Below are 21280 nucleotides of genomic sequence, written 5' to 3' on the forward strand. Positions count from 1 at the left end.
CACACACACACACACAGAGTCCTGCAGCACCGTGGGACTGAAAGAAGCTTCTATCGGCGCAGCTCTGTCTTTCAGGTTGTAATTAGCAGTCATTGTTGTTCTTCTGCTAATCAGGAATCTCACAAACCAATGAGGGTCATTATCTCGCCATCAGGAGGGGAAAAAAAAAAAAAAGACCAGCCTGGCTCGGGGAGAGGTGTGTGTGTGTGTGTGTGTGTGTTATGTGAGATGTATTATGATAGAGTTCACAGCCTTATCAAATAAAAATGGCGAGATTGGATCTTTTTCAATCATTTGCATATAGAGGGGCTTAATATCAATTATGAGATGAAATTGCGCGATTCTTTTTCTCTCGGGCTAATTGCACCTTCGGTATCGTTATTCTCGAGAAGACGGCGGCGAAAAAGAAAAAAGGAGCTTTGAGGCGAGCGACCGCGCGAAACAAAGAAGAGCAGAGTGAAAACGGTGGCGTTCGAAGGGTTAAACGTAGCTGAATACAGTCAGGAATGGAAATAAAAGTGCACGAATTATCCAGCGGCCTCCGGACAGCCGAAAAAAAAGAACAAGCTTGCTCTGAATGAAAGGCAGATTCAAGCACTCAAGCCAAAAAAAGCAAAAAAAAAAAAAACCCACAGAACTGTCGTGTATTTTCATGTGCTACAAACAAACTAAAAAATACTGCGCTCAGATGAGTCAAAGACGTAACCATAATTGACAATTTTGGGGACAAAAAGAAAAAGAAAAAAAACGAGATCGCTAAATTGACGAAAAAAAGAAGAATGCTCAAATGGCGTGCGACAGTTAGCACGGCGCGAGGCGGTTCGCTTTGACGGCTCCCATGCTAGGACGTAGCAACAAAAACCTCTAAGCAGAGCTTGTTTTATTCCTCCTGGATTTAAACTTGTCACTCGAAAAGAAGAAAAGACTGTTCTTCATTCTCTCAAAAGCCTAAACTACAAATCTGACAGACAACCTTTAAAATTAACCCCTCCGAACGTTTCCCTGTTGTATGACAAAAAGAAACGTTACATGGCTACCGCTAGCGGCCATCGCGTGAATTGCGTCTGCTCGCTCTTGTCAGTCTCCTTCTTCACGTTTCTGTTGCGGTGTAGAGTTTCTACAGTTATTCCAGTTGTTCAGGGGAGCGACCGGTGAAAACGACGCCTAGTCCGGTTTCGGTCGCGCAATTGCAGGCGAGCTTCCTTTGTGCAGCAATTTGAAGCCGACCAATCTACATACGCTGAAGATGTCATTTTTCTACAGCCTCCACTCTCAACAATATGTAGTTCGGAAGTTAAAGCGAAGAAAAAAAAGCTGTTGCCAAGTTGCTAGTTTAAGTGAACAGCCAAGACAACGATCTTATTCTCACACCACACGCTGTAGGTATCCAACATACAATTTAAAAAAAAAAAATCAAGCAAGAAACTAAATGTGTGCAATCTATACATAAACTGTGCATAACAGCTTCTTTGACAGGAATCTAAACAAGCTGATTAAAGGTGTTGGCGTTCATATTGGCAGGCTAACACCAGCAAATTAGACTCATGCAACATTGATGAGATATATAAACGCTTTGATTGGTGTCTTGGGGTTGTGTGTGCAGACGGTACGTCAGACATTAGGCGTACCAAACACCAGCCAAGGACGCCTAAACTTCAGAGGGCGACGACGCCTCTGGCTCTATAGAGACTCTATGCATCTTTAAACAAGCAAAGGTTTAAATCCCTTCCAGTTCGCCACTTTCTGTTGTGCTGATAACTTTAGACCAAACAATCTTGCGATGAAGGTTACCGCGGGTGGACCGGCATTCTAGATTAGACGGGGATAAATAAATAATGGACTCCGAATGAGGGCTACAAATTATGCTCGTCTCCACAATTCGAATCAATGGCGTCCAATCTATATCTGCGTCCTTGGGATGGTTGCGGTTTGGAGAGCTGGGGGGGGGGGGCATGATGGTGCACAACAAATTGCTGACTGTCTTATGTGGTGTGCTGGCCAGGGGAGCCTGCCGTCGGCATTAATGGGGTGGTCAAGGCCTCACGCATGAACTGAAAGCCAATACGCGCGACTCCGGGATGCACGGGTCGAGAAATCGCGCTCTCTCTTTCGTGTTGAAACGCTCACGTGTGCCGTGTTGCCATTTTCCGGCAGTCACGTTTCTTTCAGTAGTTTTCCGTCTGCCGCGTTCTTCTTCTGCTCAGACTGTGCATTCCTGCGCTCGCTCCCTCGCCGGTGAAACAAGGCAGGCCCCGTTGGACGGCAGTAACGCAGAGGTCGGCTCGGCCTCGCTTCTCATTCCACCTCTGGAGTGGATTACTAAATGGAAATGACCGCGGGGCTCGAAGGTCCACCCTGATCAGCTCACGGCGCCTTCTCTCTCTCTCTGAGGGCGCTAAAACCCTCGCCAAAGTTCCAAAGACCGTCATATGAAGCCTGCCAGCCTCTGTTTGTTCGAAATTGAACCACTTGTGGTTGTATCAACATCGGAATAGTTCTCCTCCTTGGCCGTGCACAATGTTCACGGCGGAGAGACAGCATTTATATTTGAGGAGATTAAACCTCAGGATTTATTTTTCATCTTAAAGGGGCACTCCAGAGATTTACCACGGCACACCCATAAAGTTGGGGGACTTGCGAGGGATTTGAATAAATCAAAAGCGATGCAGCAGAGGCCAGGATAGTCAGACTTTTAGTCTCTGTACTGAATACAGCTCTAAAAAGGCTGGAGCCTACATTCCCCAGGATGCACCTTGATTGAACCCTCCCTGCCTAACAAACGTAGGTTGAAAACTTTCCCTCCAGAGCCACAGGAGGTATTTTAGAGACATACATACAACTGTTTTTACATCCTGAGTAATACCCCCTGATATAAAGTGTTAACTGATCTTCTTGTGCGAATTTGGTAGCCAGGCTCTGGACGCATTCCACATCTTCATTCATCGTGATTATGCAGACCCTAATTGACAGCTGTTTCGATGTTTGGAAGAAAAAAAAAACAACTAAGCTTATCAGAGCTCTGTAGGCAGGTTTGAAAATGGGGACAGGTGCCAGCAACAGAAAAAAAAAAAAGTACAAGAAATCACAACTCTTAAAAGAGGTGTGCTGATTTTACACTTCACAGTCTGTTTACAGGTGTTGAGAAGTGCTACAGCTCGTGAAAAACAAGTTGGACAAAGTCTTTTGTGTCTCCAGATGGAGCTGCACGAAATCAAATGATGTCAACAGAAATCTGGGGGTCTAGAGTTAGAAAGACGTCATTGTCCAAGCCCACTGACTACAGTCCGACAACAATTTAGCCTCGGGGCTTTCTTCAGCCTTGGCGTTACTGGAAGCCCCTGCATCCTCCAGCAAGCAAGCAGGGGCACGGGGTTACTAGCTTGCGGCTGTAGCAGCTAAATCTGTTTTTTTTTTTTTTCCCCACACCACATACACTTAGTTATAATAAGACTGAACTAGCTACGAGTTTATTGTTGTGGTATTTTATTTATTTATTTATTTTATTTTATTTTATTCAGTTTAGGGAATCATGATCTACAGGCTGGCTGACTCAACAGGGACTAGAAATTGCCTCTTGCTAGATTTTTACTCAGGGTTGGCCTAATTCCTGGGGAAGAAACCCACGGATACACAGGCAAGCTGATTGGTCCGAATACTGTTCATAGAGATTTAAGTGAGCTTACCATCCGTCTGTCGTCCAAACCTCTTTGAGGTTCACTATGTATGAATTGTAGTTGAAAACATTGAAGAATTAGCAAAAATTATCAACAGAATCGGTTAATATATATATATATATATATATATATATATATATATATATATATATATATATATATATATATATATATATATATATATATATATATATATATATATATAGTTTGACATTATGATGTACTGTATTGCAGGTATATCTACTGTAGTTAGCATGCTAACCAGCTAGCCCTGGCTCTCACCTTGTGCTCTAAGCTCCCACTCCATACCGCGAAATAACAGGCTAACCGAGCTAGCAGCAGCTACGCTTATTGGTTATTCCGGCCATATGCTGCCCCATTACTTTTGAGTATGAATTCAACAGGTTTCTTCATATTACACCTTTTAAGGCTAACGATTCAAGGCTACATTAGCCACTGCTAGCATAGCATAACCGAATATCCCACTGAATTAGGGAACAGCAGAGAGAGGGCCCCCTCAAACAAATAGTGTTATCACTGAGGTGACCTCCATCTGACAACCTTCCTTCCTACAATTCCAATAATGTAAAATTAAGAACATGAACTACAGCTCTTTTTTTCTCCCAGAAACGTTTAATTGGAATGTTTAACATTCCCAGTCTTTATTAGCTCTGTGACGACGCACTCCCTCCCTCGACTGTGGAGGGGGGGAGGGAGAGAAAAACTGATTGAGGTTTTAAAGACTCAATCCCAGTTGAATTGCAATTGCAGAGGCTTTTAATTAGATAAAGCTTGGCTGGTTTGAACATATACTTTACAGCCGTGTCAGGCTAAAAGGGTCCATGTGTCGTAAATATCACCCGAGACATTAATAGAATTGAGATTAGAGGGCAGAATGTGTGGATCAGCGTAAAACGGCAGCCAGCAGTGGGACAACTTCATGCAGTGAGCTATTTATAGCGGCTAAAATGGACGGCTCCATTAATATAAGGCTTACCCTTTCTGGAAATGTAAATCACCGGGGCCATGGCTCGACTTGCATGTTATACAGCAGCAGTATGTCAGAGTTAACAGTACCGTCTCTCTGATTCACAGTGGCCCGGGATAAAGCAGGGGTAGATTACTTCAGTTTTGTCGCGCTCGCCTCGCGGACATCTGCTGTGTTTTAAGTCAATACGCTAGCTTGACATTTTTTTTTCCCTTCTCCCCACCTCTAAAAGTGCCTAATCATCTCAGATAAGGCATATGGCTGCAAAAGGATATATATTTTTAATTGCACACTTGTTTCAGAAAGCTTCTCGGCACACTAGAATATAGATGTCTAAAGTGGTAATGGAGCCACACTGAGACCCGTCACTCGTCTGCACTCTTTTCATTTTCTGCCCTTGATGTCCATATTATTCACAGACAGCCAAAGTGAGCCAACACCAAAAAGACGGAGGGAGACGGCGGGGGGAGATCAGATCGCGGCCTCAGTGGACACTTCCACAAGGCCGAGGGCTGATCAATAACCTCCACATTTCAAAAATGCAACGGATTAAGTCCAACATGTCTTGTTTTTTTTGTTTTTTTTGCAAAACCACAGGGCCCCCGCGCTTAATTGAGAAGCATCTCACGTCCAATCAGAGGGCTCGTGTCTGTTCTTTTGAAATAACTTGTCATTTTCACTCTCTCTTTCTCAAGCACATCAGCTCACTGCTTCGCCCTCCAGCCCCCCCCCACTCCTCCTCCCTCTCCCTCGCTCGCTCGCTGTCATCACTGTCTGTGTGAACACTGCACAGAGCTCAGGTACTCTGCTACTGTACACCTCTGCATGCTTGTATAGTGTGACTCAGAGCACACAGCTAGCCGGTGGTGGGGGAGAAAAAAAAAAAAAAATTCCTCCAGATTTGACATCAGCGTTATTAAAATGTAGTGGAGATACTGTACCTGTGTGTTTTTCAAACCTCAGCTCCGTGATGTCTTCATATCTCCGCTGCGTATTACCTGCTGTAACAGTTATGGATCTAATTTTCCTGAGTCCATTTGCATTTCTGTATGTTATGTGGATCAATTAGCTGTCTCTCAGCTCAGCCGAAGACGGTCAAGGTTAAATTTTTGCTGCTTTGTAATGCGGCACTTCAGTTTAAAGGCACATTCATCTTAAAAGTCTAACGTTTGTATCTATTGAGGAGTGACTGGAAGTCAATGGCTGCCAGGGTAAAAGATAAAGCTCCCACTTTCCTAAAAGATACCGACACGATTTGCAAAAATGTTCATTTTGATGCACATGTCAAGTGATTTGTACTAAAAGGGTGAAAATATGCTAAAGTTCGTAGAGTTATTTCATTGCTATCTAACTATATCCACAATGTATCACTGGATGCATGTACCGACATGCTAGCAGCATTTAAAGGCCGGTTGGTTACTTGATTCTTTGACATTGTGTTTTATTTCATATGATGATCATTACAGATGCAACCCTTTATCATTCTGTTGTCAGCTATTTCATAAATTCTCATGTGTGGAGATGGCGGACCCTGCCACCAACCGTACAATTGCCAATTAATTGGTCAGAATCTGACTCCAGCCTCTAAAACATCAATATCTTCTAGTTTCTTTGCTCCTCTATGAAGGGATCCTGAATATCGTTCAGCTTATGGACAAAAACAAGACATTTGAGGACATCTTGATCTTTAGTAAGAGCCCCTTTAATCTGAAGAGCAACTCCTCTGGCTTGCTAAGGTTAAGTGGAGCGCAAAGCACAATATTTCCCTCTGATTCACAGATGAGTGGAAAGGCATAAAACAAATACAAGTAGGTCTAGCCAAACATTGTACTTTAAGGGGCACTATGTAGTTTTGGAGAATACATTCAAACTCAATTTTAATAAGTGAGGAAATAAGACAAACTCAGAAATATTCATCTTTTCCATAACTCAATAAACAAGCTGTTCTCTGAGGAAAACAAGGTCCCCAGAACAGTTTGAAGAAGACAAAGTGAAACGGTATGAAATTGTCCTTTAAAGTTAGATTGTTTAGTGAGGCATGAGCACTGAGTTTGTTTGTGTCAATGACGATCCTCCCCCTTCTGATTAAAATGTCCTCCCCCAAAACCACGCAGTGCGCCTTTAAGCGGTCTACAGCACTTGCGCAAATGAACTTTTCCAACCTCTGCAGGCACGCTACCTCAACAGAGTTACACGGTCAATGTCAACACGTATAATGACTTTGCAGAGCTTTTTTTCTTTTTTTCTCTCCGAACTCTCTTTCACCATATGGTGACCTCAGCACACTGCAGGCCTCGGAGGGATGGCAGGAAAATGCTGGGTTATACAGACGCAGAGGACGACTGAGGTAAACGTCCGGCACATACAGTTCAAGGAAAGACGCAGAGGATCCAGAGACGTACAGGAGGCATGAACGGATAGCTCTGTGTAGACTTGAAAAAGGATTATTATCTTCACTGCACACAAGTTAATTACAATGTGACATTAGGAAGTCGGGAAATGGACATTTAATACTGATCAATATACACATATGCATCAGAACAAATGAGTTACACTGTGCAAGAGAGGCTGTATGGAATGAAAACAAACTCTCAACAGGCCAATTAATCAGGACTGCATTCATTTCTACCAGTGCAATGAACATATTAACATAACTAACACAGGCGAGAGAGGAGAGAGCACATATTTGCACAGAGGAAACAGCCCTGATGTGAGACGCTCGGACCGGCGGACGCACAAATGCGCAGGCTCTATGATTAGAATATAAGGACATGAAACAAAAGGACAAGCAGCTGGTGTGTGAGGCATAATGAAAATAAAATGTTAATATGAATTTTTCATGGAGGGAACCGGTGTGACAATTGCCTACGTGTGCATTTTTTTTTTTTTTTTCCAACCGCCATACATTATTCAACGAGAGCGCGCGACTCGAGATGGGGAGTTTGTTCTTACGTTTCAACCCCGAGAAAAAAAAAAGAAGAAAAAACAGGCAGAATTTGATGAAAATCGGCGAGGAGAAACGATGATATAATTATATATAAACAAGCCGAAGATGAAAGATCTCCACGCTCGAAATCCGCAACCGGGCTTAAGTTGCTCTACGCGAGGCTTCCTCTTAAATCTTAAAGATATGTTCAGGGAACACAACGGCGTGTAGGAGAAGGAAATCTATCCGGAGAGATATAAAATCCATATATACACTGGGCAGATTTACCTGGCGCAAAAAAAAAAAAAGCCCAAATGACTGCATTATATAAACCTGCAGAGAGAGGATGTGAGGATGTAAAAAAAACTAAAAAGATTCCTGCGTGCGCATCCTTCCACACCTCTGCCTCGCCCTATCGTTTCCACCGTCTACATTCCCGTGGAAACTGTAAATTGTTTTTTTTGTTATTTTTTTAAATCATTACATCGCATGCTTTTTAATTATGATTCTTTCACATTGGGAGAAAACACAAAAAAGGACCCAGGACTTTTAAGTTTACACCCTGAACGTCGAGAGAAAAGCGAGGTGGGAACCTCTTAGTCTACCTCTTGAGGTTTCTGGTCCTGGTTGAGCACAACACTGGATGGTTTTGATAGGCAATGTGTGCTTAACGGCATTCACAGTAGAGATTTTAATCTTGTTCGGCTGCTGTTTCTCTGGATCCGATGACACCTGTGGTAACTTGAGGATAGCGTGTGCTTCAGATTTTAATTTAAAGGAGCACTGTGTAGTTTTGGGGACGAAATTTCAATCAGAAGCGCAAAAACCTTCGCTGACTCATGCCTAAACAAACTGAATAAACAAACTGACCTTAAAGTTTCATCCTGTTGGCGGACCCTGCCACCTTTCTAGCTTCAAACAATGTTCTGGGGACTTTATCTTCCTCTGAGAACAGCTTGTTTATTCAGTTATGGAAAAAAAATACTTATGAGTTTGTATCATTGCCTAACTAATATTGTAAAGATCAAAATCGTGGGTTTGAATTCTTCTCCAAAATGACACAGTGCCCCTTTAAAACTGAACATGACCAGTAAATCTACTAACTAAAATGAGTTTTAGTCTGTGCATACATAATGATATCTGCTTAACAGTTACTGCTAGCTTATGATGTAATTAATGATTACAGTAGAAAAAAATAACAAAAAAACGTTATGTGTAAAAAAGAGAAATCACAAATAAATAATAACACCTGAGTTTGACCACCACCAGCTAACATTGCGTAGTATGTCTATTAATCTGGTACTAGCCAGTGCTGTGATTAGTTCTGCGCTCATCTTTGTAATTTAAGTACTTTAATTATGTGCCAAGATGGTGGACACCACCACTAATAATTAATCATGTAGGTATGGTTAACTAAAGATTAAATTTACTGTGTAAGGATTCTAACAATTCCAATTCTTTCCAGACCAAACTCTGAACAGCCATTTCAAAGTGACCGCAAAGAGTAAAAACAAAAAGGCATGAAGCAAGCATTTCTGGAAACTTGTGAGGTTTGACAGGCGAACACAACGCTGTAGTTCAGAAGAGCGGCGTATTAATCGAGTTTCGTAGTGCTTGGGTCAGCGCCGTGTCCAGCTGAGGTCTGCGTGACCTCCGCTGTCTCCATGCACCTGTTTTTCCCCGCATCCCCTCGCGCGTGCGTGGGCATCCCTTTATTTATCCGAGTTCAAAAGCAGTCAGTTCGGGCTAAGAGCAGCTCACTTTGGCTCCATCTGCAGTTCTGTGGTTCGTCTCTGTCAGCCTCCACGTCGCTCTTTTCTCTACTCGGCACTGTGATGTTTGTCTTTCAGGTCAGGCTGACCGCTTTAGGTGCGCCTCCTCCTCCTCCTCCTCCTCCTCCTCACCCTCCCCGTCAGTCGTTGCTCTTGGCACTGCGACCGGTCTTGCTCAGCACCGAGTTGAGTTCATTCAGCAGATTAGGCGGCATAATACCCTCCACACCCAGAGCGGGTCTCCTGCTGATCGTCTTACAGCCGCTCTGAGGAGGAACGGGCAAAGGCATGGGCTTCAAATGCCTGGACGGCGACGGGGAAGCGAGGTGTTGATGCTGGCAAACATCCACGGAGGACCTCCTGTGTGGGACTTGCGGGGCCTTGAGCATGTCGATGTGCTTCAGGCAGTTGGCCGTGGTGTTCGTCTTGTGGTGGAGAGCGGCGTCCTTGGCGGCCCTCGACTTGCTGTCATCGAGAGAGATCCTCCTGTCTGTAAGCTGTGGGCGAACATGTCAGATAAAGATAAATTGCGATACTCTGAGTTCAAGTCATTTTTCATGTCAGGAGAGTTCCTCGTACTCAAATTTACATAAGGAAATTAAATCATTTATGAGCAGCGTTGGGTTATAACACATTGCTGTATGAGTAATTTAATTTTGCTGTTCAGCCACAAATGGTATTATTGTTGGTGTCTCTGTCGCAAAGACTCTGAGGAAAACGCAAAAGAGGACCAGGTCGCTTCCGTTTTTCCTCAGAGTAGTAGCAACACAGCACGGAACACGAGTTTATTAATTGATTCAGGCTGTAATGGAGACGCGAAAGCACATAGAAATGGTGCCAGGCTGCCCAGTTTGACTGGAATCGCCGCTCGGCTTTCATTCTCCCAGGAGATTTTATGTACATTGGCAGACAGTAGTAGTTTACTCAAAGTGAGGTTTATAGAGGAACAATCCAAACGCAGATGGTGCTATTATTCTACAGCCCTTACACTGCCTGACACCATTTTCTAAATCAACAAAAATTACATTATAAAGCAACTTCAGCCTGAAAATGTCAGAAGTGCACAGTTTTTTATTAAGAACAGAGAACAAAAACTTCCCAAAAGTTAAACAATTCAAAAATGACTTTCCATGAATATTGCCAACTCACAGTGTTGGATCTTGGTGTTCTAGATGAAAAAATTGAAAAGGCCACCAAGAATCTCTGAGCGGCTCTGTGAGGCACAGAGGTGCCTCAAGTTTAATGCTAACATCGACGGGCTAACACGCTCACGCCATCCTAACATGCTGATGTTGCGCAGGCATTATGCTAACAAAATCTGTTAGCATGCTAATTAAAACAGAACACATTACAGATGAGGTAGGGTTGCCATGATATCAGATTTTCAATACACAATTACTGTGGCCAAAGAAACTCACAACGACCTAACCATCAAATCTACCTTTAACTTTAAGGGAAGAGAGTCTGTAACCATAATTTTTTTGAAGGTGTTTGATTGAACAAACATCTTCAGCCAATCTATTCAACAGATTATTCATACATGTCAGTGTCAGTATTGACAGTTTTTTTGCCATTGACGTCTCACCTGTTTGCTGGAAATGTGGTTGTGCGTTGGAATCTTCCTGAAGTCCGTCACAGCTCCCCCTCTGGACAATTTGTCGTCAGCAGCGTCTTTTGAGTTAGCGCTCTTCGAACAGGTCAGGTCGGAGCCGTACTGAAGACACACAGCCCACAGCAGACATTGTTACAACGGTGATAAAAATAAAGATGTGCGGTGTGGACAACACGATACAGGTCTTGTACATTAAGTGCCTTTATTTTCTCTCTGTTTGTACAGAGGAGACAAAATATCTCATCACCTTTGGACAAAGTAGATTAGAAGGAACGTGAGGTTTCCAGTGTTGTTATTTTCTATAATAATAATATCCTTCATCGTGACCATGAAACTATAAAGTAAAGAAGAAACAGGAGAAGGGTGTATAGATGTACGTTTCTGTTCTCCTGCCAGACTTAAGCATCTTTAAAACCGAGGGAAAGTCAGAGATGGTCCTCTCTGTCCGGCTGTGTTCTGATCCCCGGCTAAACTTTCTCTTTAACAATGTCTCCTCTTATATCGCTGTGACCCCGAGACCTATGGAACTGTCTCTCTTTAACAAATCCTTATTTCATCACTGCGAGCACCTGTCCTTGGACCTTTCCACCCTCCCCCAACCCTCCGCCACTCACCGCCGCTGCCATCCATTCCACCTTGCTTCAAAATTAGGTCCTCCATCGGTGGTTGCTATGGAAACTGTCGGAGCACAATGCCCGCTAACAGGTAAGAGAAAGGAAATCAAGAACACTGAAGTGCTCTCTGTCTACTTTCTCATCTACACTTTCTCTCTGCCCTTCCCACAAGCCCCGTGTCCTTCCCCACAAGCCCCAATGTTGGAAGCTGACAATCCTGATATTTAGCGGATTGGGGGGGGGGAGAATCCTAATATTTTTAGCCGGCTCCAGTCTGCTATAGATTTAGTTGTTGCAGAGCTAAGAGCTTCTGCAAAGAGCAGAGAAAAGTCACTGAGCCCGCTGAAATAAACACCTTGAAACAACAGACAAAAATTGGCTTCCCCTTTAGATCAATCTCTCCCCTGACAGTGTTGCCCTTTTTACTTGCTAACCCAAACTAAGGCACTAAAAGGCTTTTACAGTAAGCACCTGTGATAAACAACACGGTGCTGCAGAAGGGTTTCCATAAAGGACAGTGAGCAGCGGGCTAATACTGATTAAATGTGCTGAGCATACCAGAACAGAGGAGTGAATTCAAGCTATGGTTAGACGTTTCAGTTTAGGACGAGAGTGATGCTCTTGTTAGTGCCATTTACCTGGAATATGAGCAGAAAACAGACACCTGTGTTCAGTTTAATGAGGAAAACGCTGCAGTTATTGCACTGAGCAGTTAGGATGTGAGGATGCAAGAGTGAAATAATAATGCAAAAAATATGACACAGCCGGGGCTGCTCTCCCTGTGTTTGCTTTGCCTTGCATTATTTATGTCATATGTGCTGTGTCAGCGACTGACAGCGACAACACTTAGCTGTATCTTGGGGCTAAGTACCACAATGTGATTGTTATGGTCGCCTTGACCTTATTCTCGCAGCTTTTCCACATAAAATGATTTATGTTATTGCTGAGTGACCTCGAAAACTTTACAGTTCGTTCCCTGTTTATGTATTTCATCTGCCTAAAAGCACAATGGGAACGGATGATTGGGGGGAAATATGATTTATCATATCTATTTGTTCTGAGATATGGATTGTAAAAGATGATTTATTCCGGGCCCAAGTGTATTTTTCATCCGAATAAGAAAGGGAAAAAGGAAGATGTGTCCGCAATCTGTTTGTCACATCCACTGATAATTTGAGAGTAAAAAAGGAAACGGACGCACGCACTTTCTCCTGCACTCCCGAAGTCACTGCGAGCTCGGCTTCATCAAACTGCTTCACGGTAAAGCGTTTGCATGAGTGCACTTCTCACTTTTCGCTCTCACATTTTTGTCCACACGTCATCTCACTTACCTTCATTCTGATGATATCCGTCACCCAGCTGACCTGCGCCTCCTTCTTCTCGCAGCAGAAATGCCTGAGGAGGGAGAGCTCGGTCCATCAGTCGCTGATTTCCACTTCATTACTTTCACACTAATCTTTACCAGGTGACTGGACTTGTGATGACTCACAGCACGGGACACAGTGTTGTCGTAGTGGACAGTTTCACTGATGGCTCGAGATAGACTTGATGATCGGTGGGCAGGCTGCGATTACCTATGATTACACTAATCTGCAGCAGTATGTACCAATCTAGGATGATGCTTTAAAAAATACCCAACACTTACTTACATCTGCACAGTATTGTATTTGATTTTGCGCTATTTCTGGTGACTGCTAATACGTTCATATACGTACTGTGCTGGAACATACTGCATGTTCCTCTATATGTTTTGATGCTTTTTAAAGGCCTTGGAGGCAAATGCTATTTGGGAGTTTTTGGATACATAAATAAAATTGACTGAATTTAAAAATGTAGCATATGGGCTTTTAAAATAAACAAGTTAAAAACTTAAAAATAAGTTAAAAAATGTCTGCAATCAAGTTAACAACACTAATAGTCTCCAACCAGCAGCTAGCATTAACAAGGCTGTGCTTAGCCACAGTGGTGCTTTTCTGCTCACAAATGCCAGGCTAACATGAAAATGTTAAATAAGTGAAACCATTACCATGTTCATGATATTAGATGAAGAGATTATGTTAGCTTGCTAGCATTTATTAATGAACTCTACTCTACATCCCTCAAATAAATTAGATTTTTCAGTCTGGACTAAAACAGTCTTGTTGCTAGCATGGCTATGTGGTAAACAAGACATAGGCTAATAGGAACAAAACTCCTAGATTGCCTGTAAATTCTTTTTAAGATGTAGTTGAATTCAGCTTGCTAACGATCACAATGCTAACATTTAAATGTTTGTGAATACAGAGTATAATGTTTACCATTTTATTTATTAGCTTAACATGTTAGCTTCGAATGATTGCGAATGGGCACTAATAACGTGCTCATCCCTGAAACAAATTAGATTTTTCAGTCCAGACCAAAGTACTAGACTAGCCAACTAGCACAGACCTCAGTGCCTCGCTTATAGCATGGCAACTAGATAAACTAGAAATTTAAACTAATAAACAGTCTACAGGCAAGATAGTAAGCCTTGTACTGTGAGGCTGTATTAAGCAACAGCATTGGTTTTCGCTGAATTCAGCATTCAATGACAATTCTAAAATGTGGGTGCTTAAAGAGTGTAACATTACCATGTTGTTTTTGCATCCTAGTTTTCATGCTAACGTGTTAATTAGCACTAAACGCGTGTAAATCCCTCAAATAAATCAGATGTTCTAGTCTGAACTACTGTGGCAAACCGGCCAACTATCATAACCACCCTCAGGGCCTCATTTGTGTCCTTTCCTCAGCAATTCTGTCAGAAATATCCCATTCCTATTCATAAATGTCTTGAATAAATAAAAATAAACTCACACTGATATCAGAAATGTTATAAGAAGCTAGCTCTCGTCAAGGAATTGCATTTGTCATTTTTGGTCAGCAGCTCTTTATGTGTGACAGCAGATAATGGTTTCGAGGGAAGCGACAAAAAGACATTTTTATTAAAAAGTGAAAAAGATTGCGTATTATTTCACTTCCTATGAGTCGACCAGACAGCAGCCTCTCACCGTCACTAATATATTTTAACTGCGCTGATGGCCCTCTGCTAACCCTCTTGGCTCATAACAAAGTGCTTTAGCTTCAACTTTTTAACTCTGTGCCACTCGATTCGTTCTGTTTTAGAGATAATTTAAGTGGAGAGGGTAAAACACTCATCAATTATTGAACTGGAGGAACCTCTGCACGACACTCACCATTGTTGTTTATCAGTGTAGACTGTGAAACCCCAGCTGTTGAATGGAAAAGGACAAGGGGTCAGGTTTTGAGATGTTCATTCTGCAAATGGAAGAAAAACTTGCTATGTTCTGCCCAGCAAATTTCATTTACTGACAGAGGTTATGAACATGTCTTTTCCTGAAAGGAAGAATTATTTTCTTCTCTGAAGTACGACTCCACGACTTAAGACAAAATATAAAGGTTGTTGAGAAAGTATTGTTAAAGATAGCAGCAGGTCAACACCCTTTTTTATTAAAATGCAAAGAGGAAAAAAAAAAAAACCGCTAGGTGCTAAACAGTGGAATTAATTAGATTAATCAGCACAGTTCTAGCCCACATGTTTATTCATGGTCAGACCTTGATATGCTCTGGGTCAAAGTGTAAAATATTCACGCAGATAATCTTTAAGCCTTAAGCACATTTTTTACTGGGCGAGATGCATGAGATATTGAATCTCTTCAAACGCACATGTATGTGAGAGAGTTCCTGTACCGCAACAGTTAATTGTACTGAGCTGCGAGGTGAATGAAGAGACCTGCACACGGCGAGCTTAAAATTGCACGATGCACAAGTGTTTTTTTTCTTTTTTTTTCCCTGGTGCAAATTAACCTGCACAGAGGCAGCAGAAAGGTGAAAAGACCACCTTCCTGGAGAATATACCTTCCCTGAAACCCCTTCACAGCTGTGGCTGAACAGGAGCAGTGAAGTGGGGGGAAGAACAAAGTGAAAAAGAGGGGCTAGCGAAAAAAAAAAAAGACTGCAGCCCGGAGCACCACTCCTGTGAGTTAAGGCAGCAGATCCAACCCTGCAGTAGGCCGCTCACAGATAGACCTCTGCCTAATGAGGTAGTGGAGCGCTGACTCTCCTAACCCTCTCACTATGACTCTCTCCGTTCTCCTCAGCACTCTGTCTTTATTTCTTTATTCGCCGTATCACTTCTCCTGCAGCCCACTCAACAGTATATCTATGATACCACGCTGTATCATTCTTTCAGGTCCTCAGTCTCACCCCCCCCTCCCCTCTTTCTCTCTCTTCATCTCCCACTCCCTCCTCTCTAATCCAGTTTTTTCTCTCCCCCCCGAAGGACGGCGTAATGCAGACAATCGCTTGCCGAACTCATTTTTCACGCTTCCCCGGACTCGAAAAATTTCCGACATGGGGGGAAAATTATGAGGAATTATAATCGGGTAATGTGAAATATAAGGGTTTGACTCCCTCCAAAAAAATAAAAATAAAATCTCCTCTTTTGTGTGACCAACAAGAACTGCTGAGGGGTTTTGGCATGTGTCATAAATTATAATAACAGAAGATCGTTAAAATAAAACAGTCGCGGCGACAGGTTTGTTTTTCTGCGCACGAGAAGCTGAATTTGATCATTTGTATTTATTAAAACACAATTACATTTAATCAATTTCATTATGGTGAAAAATAAGACGGGGTCAGGAGTGGCTCGGGTATCTCCTGGATTTTTGCACAACTTTGAGGAAAAGAGGGAAACAGGGCGATGTATCTTTTGAGACAACAGCACAAACTGCACGCAATTAAAGGGAAAGTACACTGGAAAAGACGATAGGAAAGCTAAATAATCACTAGTTCATCTTAATAACAGAGCGGTTGTTTTGGCACTAATGAGTCACATTCGACCACATTCATTATGCAGCCACATTAATTGTTTTTGTTGTGCTGGAAAAAAAAATAAATAAAAATAACAGTTTGGCTTAATGCATTATTTATCGCACCCCGAGAAAATACGCAAGCCAGGAATGGAAATTTGTACAAATGACCACTAAAACCGGCTCGTAATTGTTTGATTGACCGCCGAGGCAGAGGCATCTGTGTCTGTGATTTAACGTCTGGGAGAAGCAGGTGTAAAAATTTGTAGCACTTGTTTTTTTTTTTTATTGGCGGGAGGGAGAGAGAGAAAGATTTGACAACTTCTTATCACCCACATTTCAATAATATCTCCTCTACAGGACAATGAAAACCACTTCACAGATGGGAAAAGAGAAGACTGCGGCAAAGGAATAAATGTACATGAACTGCACTACAAGAGCTTGAATTACAAAAAGGAGACTGAAGATGGAATTTAGATTGTTCTGCTGCTAATTCAAGGTGCCATCCTCGTCGTTATAGTTATCTCGCATTGTTTTTATCCACTTGGAGCTGTGAGTTGAACGGATTTTTACTTCTTTACATATTATGATACAGTGGAGTGTGAACGCTCAGTAGTGTCCTTGGAAACAAAAGTTTGAAACGAATAAAGGAATTGCCCACGCACATAGCAACATACACTCTTGTGGATGGACTGATGTGACAAAACAAGCCCTAGAGCTCTGGAGTTATGTATTTAAGGCACAACGCCTATTAAAAATCTTTTTATAGCTTCATTTCTTCCTCTCCCTTGACCTTTTCTTCTTTATAGCCTGCCTTTGTGCTAAGAGTGTTGGTCTGAAGTTTTAAATATGAAACTGAAAAATGGGACATTTTACAAAGTGTACATTCATTTCAAGACAAAACTTAGAGGTGCACTCTGTAGGTTTTCAATCAGAAGAGGAAAAAAATCTTCATTGATTAGGTTTGAACAAACTAAATAATCAAACTTTTTCTGTCTTCATGGCTGAATAAAGCAAATTGACCTTGAAGGTGCAGTATGTAAAGATTATGGTTAAAAATATATCCTCATTAAAATCAACAGAATCAACAGTTTTGACAATATTGCTAACCGTTGCTAGCCCCTACCCGACCCCATCTAAAGATCCAGTGCAAGCAGAGTAAATGCTTACACTTCCCTGTTGTTTCAAGTTCTCAGTCTGCACGGCTAACTGAGCTAAGAAGCTAACTATGGCTTCAGTTGGCAGCAGTTTGTGTATACTCTGGTGATATGCTTCTCCCCATTTTTTTTCGAGTATGTATTCGACAGGTGACCAAATCTCACATGCAGCACCTTTAAATGTCAACACAATCTAAATGCAGTTTTACTTTGTTTATATACGGTGGACCCTGCCACCTTTTTGAGGACTTCATTGTCCTCTTATTACCTCATCAATATCAGGAATATTAATTCTGAATCTTGAATGTCTTTTCCAAACGCTATGTACTGCAACTTTTAATATAAGACACAATCACCTGGAGGGTAACATTTTACTAAGATACACTGACTTGTTTTTAGCCGATTGCCATTTTTCTCATTTCTCAATTGAGAAACACCACGCATTCATTGCTTTTTTTCAAATTGTTTCTGAAGTGGAATTTTTCCAGCATCTGACAGAAATTTTGCTAAATCTGCCACAGAGAATCCCTCTTTCAGTCGTAAATATTCACATTCATGAAAATAAATTCGATCTTTGGTACATGTGAGTGCACATTACCTGGTTGGAGGTTTGAGCTTTCTCTTCAGGCCCAGGTAACATTTCACAGAGTTGAGTGGGATCGCTCTCTCTGCTTTAGTGGCCTTCAAAGGGATAAAAAAAAAAAACCAAAACAAAACGATGTGAATATTTTGTATGAGTAATGAAATGAGAAACTCAGCTCGATGACATAAACCGCCTTGAAATTGAATGCCACTAAACTATCAGTGTAGCATCGCAACACGACGATCACTTTGAATCATTACCGGCAGACCCCTGTTCTCCTGAGCAACAAAGAACAAAGTCGGGGGAGAACAAAGCGAACAAAATCAAAGTTATGGCTTGCTTCTGACACCTACACATCACAGCCCACCACCCATTCCCAGCTCCATCCAACATCCCTTGTGCTAAATACAGACCTCACAATAATTGTGGAGGCCAAAGAATATCAATTAAATTACACTCACACTTCTAATTTCCGTCGGAACGCAGTAATTAGCCACATTCTTGTGCAACCTGATATTTAGAAAAAAAGCTTTCAGCTGCAGCACCACCCCTCACAATTCTCCCTTCCCCCTTCCACCCCATTGCCAGAGTTACTGCACCTCCATCAATTATTAACACTTCTTCTCACTCCTTTGCGAATCCAATGTTTCAAACTGCAGAAATGTGCTGAGAAGAAAAGCCCTCCAGGGAACTCGGGCCTGCTGGTTCTCTCCGAAGCACACCGCATTCTTCCTTTTTCGAAAAAAAAAGAGAGTGGGAAGTCCGCTGCCATCGCTGTGTTTTTATTTTCCTCCGTGATTCGAATATTTGGATCCCGCAGACACGGACATGTCGCCAGGGAGATGAACCGAAGAGTGCTTTGGGTAGAGTTCGGTCTATTTGGATGCGGTTAAACATTTTGTGTTTCTTAAGCAGTTCCGTAACCTTTTAAATTCCCATGCGATAGAAGGAATTGTCTATTCACCTGATACTTCCATGTTTACATGCAAAAAAAAAAAAAAAAAAAAACTAAGGTGGCAAGTGTTTGCAGTACATGTGGCAGTAGGTTAGGTCGGAAAAAATAAAAGTGTACTTACTTTGATGTCTCTGTAGAGCAGCAGCTTCTCTGCCTTTAGTACAACATATTTGTCCTGAAATTTATGCCCCGACAGAAGTTTGGAGGATCCATCACTGAACTTCAGGTAGTCGCCTTTTATAAACTGTTTCAGGTCTGTGGAAAACAAAATTAAAGATTACTTCCAAACTTTTTGGACTTTCTACTCCTGTTTGTCGACCCGACTGTGGCAGCAATCTGCGGCGGTGACCTAAATTTATCGGGTGTGATACTGACTGTATGACTGGAGCAGGAGGGAAAACGTACTTTGCTCCATGAACCACATTATAGAGAGGACCGAAGAGAGAGAGCTGGAGTCTTTGGTGAGTGCCAAAGTGAGTGAGAGTTGATCTGAATTTAAACACAAACCCACCCGCTGCTTGCTAGCAGCTTCGTTGGAGGTGAACACTCCATCGAGCTGATAAAAATCTATCTGATGTGACATGTTTGTCCACTTCCCTATCCCAGAAATGGCAAGGTACCAAAGCACCTACAATGTGAAATAGCTAAAACAACGAGGACCGAATAAGCAGCAGAACAATATCAACATGTGGATTTCTTTGGGTTTCTGATGGAAACATTTGGGATAATTAGTACAACTCCATGAAATAAATAACGATCTGGTCGTTTTTAGACATTTGAATGCAGAATTCTAATTATTTTTGTCATTTTTTTTTTTTGGTCAATGAACTAAAGCTTAGGTCAATCTTTCAAGAATACTATAAGCATACAACGTGAAGCTGAACGTCTTCAACCTTTATCATCTGCTTTTACCTATTCAATGTTTTATTCTTTACTTTCCGCTATAGACATTTGTCCACTAATTTATCCATTTAAACATTTTTTGTCCATTGCTTTTGGCCTCCTGTTTAACTTTGCATCTGTCTAATTATCAGGTACTCTCAATCACAACACATGGCATTCCCGGTCTTAAAGCTGACTGGTATGTGAATTTTTTTTTATTGGAAATTGCTCTGATACATCTTTAATGGTTCTCTACGGTTATGTGAATACTGTACCTTTCTCATCAGCAACTGTTTTGGCCCCTGAAAACTTCTTTATCACAAGAAAAGCAGAGCTAGGGTACTCTAAGGCGCTCCACTCCAGCACCTGCTCGAGAATTTTCTCGCTGTGATGCAACGGTCGCTCTGTTGAAAAAACAAAACAAAACAAAAAAAACAGACATCAGGTCAGATGGTCAGACGTAATTGAGACAGAAATGCAGCGATGGTCAAACAAAAAGCGGTATAAAAAAAATCAGCTGCCAGAAACAAAGCAATTCTGTTTTTGTATGAATTAAAAATGCATGAAACGAAATCACAAACTCAGATAAAAATCCATGGCTAACTCCTGTTAACCACATAACAAAATTATGTTGTTGTTCTCCCCATTTTCATCACATCATTTAAATTATCTCCAGCATATCAGGACCTGATTATAAAAACACACTCATGTGCAAAATAGACCTATTATCTCTTCCTAATTGGTGAACAGGGTACACGTTATCATCCAAGAAGAAAAAAAAAGGCAGATAATTTGTGTACCACCGCCCCCTGCTCTGATGCCTCAATCTCTACACTCCCCTGTTTTTCATAACCGAAAAGAGGTAAAAAGAGCCACAATGGCATAACTTATTCATAACAGTGGGCTTATCTTCTCTCTGGAATCTCTGCAGACCCAGGCCACGGAATTAGTTCCTCATTTCCCAACAAATATTAGCTCCCCCTTTTCTGCTTATTGTCCTCGATAACAGTGTTTATCTGTAGCTATCCTCCAAAATGGCTAATTATCGTACTTCCCCTCCCTTCTTTATGGTTTTATGAGCAAAACCTGTCACGCTACCGCCTTCAAAATAGCTTGACTGTTTACTCTTCCGCAGACATATTGTCTCGCCACGGAAAATATGCTGAACAGTCAGCAAATATATTCAGTATTCAACACACCTTCGGTTTTAGAAGAGGACGGCGTGTCCTCTGTAACTTTGTGAGGAGGAAAACAAACATGAGAGCGCGGT

The 21280-nt window shown here is 41.9% G+C and overlaps 1 protein-coding gene across 2 annotated transcripts in view; it reads right to left on the reverse strand.

The window, feature by feature from the left end:
• Positions 1–6346: 6346 nt before the first annotated feature.
• zmp:0000000660 (arf-GAP with Rho-GAP domain, ANK repeat and PH domain-containing protein 2) overlaps positions 6347–21280 on the reverse strand; it is a 125893-nt gene continuing 110959 nt past the window's right edge. The window contains exons 27-33 of one of the 2 annotated variants that reach the window (XM_037111325.1): positions 20286–20414; positions 19250–19383; positions 18189–18271; positions 14799–14834; positions 12918–12981; positions 10946–11074; positions 6347–9857 (exon numbers count right to left, since the gene is read on the reverse strand). In XM_037111325.1, coding sequence (XP_036967220.1) covers positions 9501–9857; positions 10946–11074; positions 12918–12981; positions 14799–14834; positions 18189–18271; positions 19250–19383; positions 20286–20414 — 932 coding nt within the window. In that variant the 3' untranslated portion in view covers positions 6347–9500. The remainder of the gene's footprint in view (positions 9858–10945; positions 11075–12917; positions 12982–14798; positions 14835–18188; positions 18272–19249; positions 19384–20285; positions 20415–21280) is intronic. The other variant, XM_037111324.1, reaches the window with a different exon arrangement.

This window comes from Acanthopagrus latus, chromosome 10 (genome assembly GCF_904848185.1).
Source record: "Acanthopagrus latus isolate v.2019 chromosome 10, fAcaLat1.1, whole genome shotgun sequence".
Lineage (NCBI taxonomy): Eukaryota > Metazoa > Chordata > Actinopteri > Spariformes > Sparidae > Acanthopagrus > Acanthopagrus latus.